This window comes from Dipodomys spectabilis, unplaced genomic scaffold, assembly GCF_019054845.1.
Source record: "Dipodomys spectabilis isolate Male_0828 unplaced genomic scaffold, ASM1905484v1 ptg000352l, whole genome shotgun sequence".
Classification (NCBI taxonomy): domain Eukaryota; kingdom Metazoa; phylum Chordata; class Mammalia; order Rodentia; family Heteromyidae; genus Dipodomys; species Dipodomys spectabilis.
In genome coordinates this window covers 1,674,090-1,680,089 of record NW_024871029.1, presented here as the reverse complement: position 1 = coordinate 1,680,089, position 6,000 = coordinate 1,674,090, and the positions used below count along the sequence as shown (strand labels likewise).

The 6,000-nt window shown below is 48.7% G+C and overlaps 1 protein-coding gene across 1 annotated transcript in view; it reads left to right on the top strand.

The window, feature by feature from the left end:
* Nucleotides 1–5,140: 5,140 nt before the first annotated feature.
* Nucleotides 5,141–6,000, top strand: part of LOC122095474 (protein Shroom2-like) — a 91,090-nt gene continuing 90,230 nt past the window's right edge. The window contains exon 1 of the mRNA XM_042665824.1: nucleotides 5,141–5,302. Coding sequence (XP_042521758.1) covers nucleotides 5,141–5,302 — 162 coding nt within the window. The remainder of the gene's footprint in view (nucleotides 5,303–6,000) is intronic.

Here is a 6,000-nt window from a genome sequence, read left to right as displayed (position 1 = left end):
TCCCCCAACAGTGGCAGCTACAACCCCTTTACAACGTCAAGGTTGACTCTTCGCAGAGGTGAAGTTCCATTCGGGTATAGACTCTGCTTCTTTCAAGGCTCGGAGAGTCAAGACATATTTGCTGAAGGAAAGAGCTCTGCCTGCCACCAACAGAAGCCACTGAAGCAGTCCTGTGCAACCTCCTGTCGCCGGCCTTCTCTTCTGCCAGGACATGCATGGAGCGCTGCACAGTACTGGACCCTTTACTGTTTTCTTTCCTGTGCATACAAATGTGCAATAAAGTTTAACTTCTAAGTTAGGCACAGTAAGAAATTAATAACAACTAATAAAATAGAAAAAATGTGCTATTCTAAGAGGAGCATGAATATGATCTCTAAATATTGTATGTAAGACATGGTTGTCACGCTAACTGAAGCCGTGGAAACTGAATCCTTGGATGGGAGAGACTAGTCTCTTGGGGTTTTGGACAGGGGATAACTATTTAGCACCTAGTGCTGACATTCTGGGGTGGCTTGTGCAGCCACAGGAAGATTTCTGCTTTCTCTCACTCCTTCTCAACTTTCCCAAGAAGCACTTAGCTACTAGTGTGCAAATTTTATCCCCACCTGATACACCCTCATTCTCACTCTCTCCAAGGCATATCTTGGCTCCAATGTGCTTTGAAAAGTCTTCTGAGGGAAAGAATGGGGTGATGGGTAGAACAAGAACTCTACTTTGTGGGGGTTTGAAATTTCCACAATGGAAGATACAAAGTAAAAATTTTGCTTATGGTCATTAGTTTTTTTTTCCTTCTCCTGTCTATATTCACATTTCTTTCTTCCCAACGGTGTGGTGGTCAAAAGCCATTCAGCATTTCATTGCACTCCTTAACATTCTTTAACACTCTTTAACATTCCTTTAGCACCCTTTCTCCAGTATTGGGAAAGTAACAAGTGCCAAGTATCCGTGCTCATTAGTTATGTTATAAATACTTGAAAATCTTAATAGAATTGCAACCAGGGCCTCAGTCTATACAGCTACCCCTGGTTCCAAGTCAATGTGTTTTCCTTAAACTATATGAAAATATAGAAACTTTTACAGTAGCTCAAGCTCAATACTTCTCCCCCCACTCCCCACACTGGTACATGGTCTTGAACTCAGAGCCTGAGTGAGGTCTCTTAGCGTTTTTTTTTTTTGTTGTTGTTCAAGGCTAGTACCTTACCACTTTAGCCACACCTCCACTTTTGCCTGTTAGTTGGTTAGTTGGAAATAAGACTTTCACGGACTTTTCTGCCCATGCTGACTTCAAAACCATGCTCCTCAGAACTCAGCCTCCTCAGTAGCTAGGATTATGGGCGTGAGCCACCGGCACCCAGCTCAGTTCAATCCACTTCTTAAACCGAGTAGTTTTAGATTCACACATAGTTGTAAGAAATGACGCAGGGAAGTCATATATACCCTGCACTTGCCACTTCCAGTGCTACAACCTTTGTGTGTATGTGGTGTCGGGGGTAGAAGCTGGTTCTTCCACCGTGCTTGGCAAGGGCTCTATTAGAACTTTATTTCCACACCCAATGGGAACACTCAGTAGCACAACATCACAAACTGGACGTCCAAGTTCGTAAAACTCACCCACCAAGATTAAACCGGATTCCTCCACTATCACATGGATTCATTTGTGTATTTAGAACAAAGCTGACAGCGCAGAATGAACTCTGAATTCAATTGGCTGATGCAGCCCCAACACACACACACACACACACACACACACACACACACACACACCAAAAAGCGAGTGCTGAATCTCTTCCTTGAACTCTGAAGAAAGTCAGTCAAGAGAGGAGATCTTGAATCCAGCGTCACAATGGCAAAGACCAAAGACACCTCCAACTCTCTTGGCTCCCTGCTTTCTGTCTTGGTCCTTCACACGAAGACCCCAACACCGTCGCTTTCTAAAAGTTCTTGCACGGAGCTGCTGTAGCGAAGCCTGCACAAAGAATGATGGAAAAGTGTCTGGCCAAGAATGCAAATAGCTTCTCCCAAAGCCGTTATTTCCAAGGCAGGTTGGACCCGTGGAACGGCTTTGCAGAAACCTACACAAGCAACGCCAAGAAAAGTGTGCAAGAATGCAAATCCCTACAACAGCCATCATTTCCAAGGCAGAGTGGAGTTTTATGCAAATCGAAAAGGAGCCATCCTACCCACCTTGGCTCATTCGTTCCAGACGCCACTTGGCATTCTGTGCGGAAGACGTACGGGGGACAGGCATGAAGAACTCGAGGTTCGAGTCCAGGAGGGAATGGAAAGGTTTCCTAAGAAGTGCCAACAGAAAGACTGAGCAAAACACTGTGCGTGTGTGCATTTGAGCAAAACACTTGTGCGTGTGTGCATTTGAGCAAAACACTTGTGCAATTGAGCAAAACACTTGTGCGTGTGTGCATTTGAGCAAAACACTTGTGCATTTGAGCAAAACACTTGTGCGTGTGTGCATTTGAGCAAAACACTTGTGCATTTGAGCAAAACACTTGTGCGTGTGTGCATTTGAGCAAAACACTTGTGCATTTGAGCAAAACACTTGTGCGTGTGTGCATTTGAGCAAAACACTTGTGCGTGTGTGCATTTGAGCAAAACACTTGTGCGTGTGTGCATTTGAGCAAAACACTTGTGCATTTGAGCAAAACACTTGTGCATTTGAGCAAAACACTTGTGCGTGTGTGCATTGGAGCAAAACACTTGTGCATTTGAGCAAAACACTTGTGCGTGTGTGCATTTGAGCAAAACACTTGTGCGTGTGTGCATTGGAGCAAAACACTTGTGCATTGGAGCAAAACACTTGTGCGTGTGTGCATTTGAGCAAAACACTTGTGCATTTGAGCAAAACACTTGTGCGTGTGTGCATTTGAGCAAAACACTTGTGCATTTGAGCAAAACACTTGTGCATGTGTGGATTTGAGCAAAACACTTGTGCATTTGAGCAAAACACTTGTGCGTGTGTGCATTGGAGCAAAACACTTGTGCGTGTGTGCATTTGAGCAAAACACTTGTGCGTGTGTGGATTTGCGCAAAACACTTGTGCGTGTGTGCATTTGAGCAAAACACTTGTGCATTTGAGCAAAACACTTGTGCGTGTGTGCATTTGAGCAAAACACTTGTGCGTGTGTGGACTTGAGCAAAACACTTGTGCGTGTGTGCATTTGAGCAAAACACTTGTGCGTGTGTGCATTTGAGCAAAACACGTGCATTTGAGCAAAATACTTGTGCGTGTGTGCATTTGAGCAAAACACTTGTGCATTTGAGCAAAACACTTGTGCGTGTGTGCATTTGAGCAAAACACTTGTGCGTGTGTGGATTTGAGCAAAACACTTGTACGTGTGTGCATTTGAGCAAAACACTTGTGCATTTGATCAAAACACTTGTGCGTGTGTGCATTTGAGCAAAACACTTGTACGTGTGTGCATTGGAGCAAAACACTTGTGCATTTGAGCAAAACACTTGTGCGTGTGTGCATTTGAGCAAAACACTTGTGCATTTGAGCAAAACACTTGTGCGTGTGCATTTGAGCAAAACACTTGTGCGTGTGTGCATTTGAGCAAAACACTTGTGCATTTGAGCAAAACACTTGTGCGTGTGTGGATTTGAGCAAAACACTTGTGCATTTGAGCAAAACACTTGTGCGTGTGTGCATTTGAGCAAAACACTTGTGCGTGTGTGCATTTGAGCAAAACACTTGTGCATTTGAGCAAAACACTTGTGCGTGTGTGCATTGGAGCAAAACACTTGTGCATTTGAGCAAAACACTTGTGCGTGTGTGCATTGGAGCAAAACACTTGTGCATTTGAGCAAAACACTTGTGCGTGTGTGCATTGGAGCAAAACACTTGTGCGTGTGTGCATTTGAGCAAAACACTTGTGTGTGTGTGCATTTGAGCAAAACACTTGTGCATTTGAGCAATACACTGGTGCGTGTGTGGATTTGAGCAAAACACTTGTGCATTTGAGCAAAACAGTTGTGCGTGTGTGCATTTGAGCAAAACACTTGTGCGTGTGTGGATTTGAGCAAAACACTTCTGCGTTTGTGGACTTGAGCAAAACACTTGTGCGTGTGTGCATTTGAGCAAAACACTTGTGCGTGTGTGCATTTGAGCAAAACACTTGTGCATTTGAGCAAAACACTTGTGCGTGTGTGGATTTGAGCAAAACACTTGTGCATTTGAGCAAAACACTTGTGCGTGTGTGCATTTGAGCAAAACACTTGTGCATTTGAGCAAAACACTTGTGCATTGGAGCAAAACAGTTGTGCATTGGAGCAAAACACTTGTGCGTGTGTGCATTGGAGCAAAACACTTGTGCATTTGAGCAAAACACTTGTGCGTGTGTGCATTGGAGCAAAACACTTGTGCATTTGAGCAAAACACTTGTGCGTGTGTGCATTGGAGCAAAACACTTGTGCGTGTGTGCATTTGAGCAAAACACTTGTGCGTGTGTGCATTTGAGCAAAACACTTGTGCATTTGAGCAATACACTTGTGCGTGTGTGGATTTGAGCAAAACACTTGTGCATTTGAGCAAAACAGTTGTGCGTGTGTGCATTTGAGCAAAACACTTGTGCGTGTGTGGATTTGAGCAAAACACTTCTGCGTTTGTGGACTTGAGCAAAACACTTGTGCGTGTGTGCATTTGAGCAAAACACTTGTGCGTGTGTGCATTTGAGCAAAACACTTGTGCATTTGAGCAAAACACTTGTGCGTGTGTGGATTTGAGCAAAACACTTGTGCATTTGAGCAAAACACTTGTGCGTGTGTGCATTTGAGCAAAACACTTGTGCATTTGAGCAAAACACTTGTGCATTGGAGCAAAACAGTTGTGCATTGGAGCAAAACACTTGTGCGTGTGTGCATTGGAGCAAACCACTCGTGCGTGTGCGGATTAGTGCCCCACCAGGGCCTCTTCTCCCGCACGGGTCGCGCGGTCCTCCGTTTCGTCCCGGCTTTCGGGGCAGGGCGCCCTCTGCAGATGGACGCGGGCCAGCACGGCGGCCCCGTCCCGCTTCGCCCCGCCTCCTCCCCGCCTCCCGCTCCTCCTCCTCCTGCTCCCGCGCCGTGCGCAGCCTCCCCGCGCTCGCCCCTCGCCTGCGGGTTGCCGTGCAAGTTGGCTCGTGGCGCCATGGAGGCCGCCGAGCCCCGCGCTGGGCCCGCGGCGGAGGCCGCCGAGGCGCGCGCGGCCGATGGCGCGCGGGTGCTGGAGGTGCTGCTGCGCGGCGGCGCGCCCTGGGGCTTCACCCTCAAGGGCGGGCGCGAGCACGGCGAGCCGCTGGTCATCACCAAGGTAGTGCACCCGGGGCGAGCGCGCTTCCCCCCAGGCCGGGGTTGGGCGCAGGCGCGGTGGCACCGGCGTCTTTGGGGCGCGCGTCTGGCGGGGTCCCCCCCCCCCCGTGGGGATCGCGGGGGGGGGGGAATGGGGGACCCGGTTGCGGCCCGTTCCCTGCGTGCGTGTGCGCCCCCACACGGGGAGGCACTTTGCAAGGAAACTTTCCAACGGGGTGAGGACGTGAGCATGCGTGTGTCCATGACAGGAAAGTCCGTGTGCGTGTGAGTGCGTGTGCAAGCGCGCGCGTGTGTGTCCGTGGATCTCGGGGTGGAGGGGGGGCATGGCTTTGCAACTTGCAAGGATCGTGTGTCAGGAGCAAAGCGATCTAGAACTGTGCGTGTGCAAGCGCGCGCATGGATGTGTCCGTGCATCTCGGGGTGGAGGGGGGGCATGGCTTTGCAACTTGCAAGGATCGTGTGTCAGGAGCAAAGCGATCTAGAACTGTGCGTGTGCAAGCGCGCGCATGGATGTGTCCGTGCATCTTGGGGTGGAGGGGGTGCATGGCTTTGCAACTTGCAAGGATCGTGTGTCAGGAGCAAAGCGATCTAGAACTGTGCGTGTGCAAGCGCGCGCGTGTGTGTCCGTGGATCTCGGGGTGGAGGGGGGTGCATGGCTTTGCAACTTGCAAGGATCGTGTGTCAGGAGCAAAGCGATCT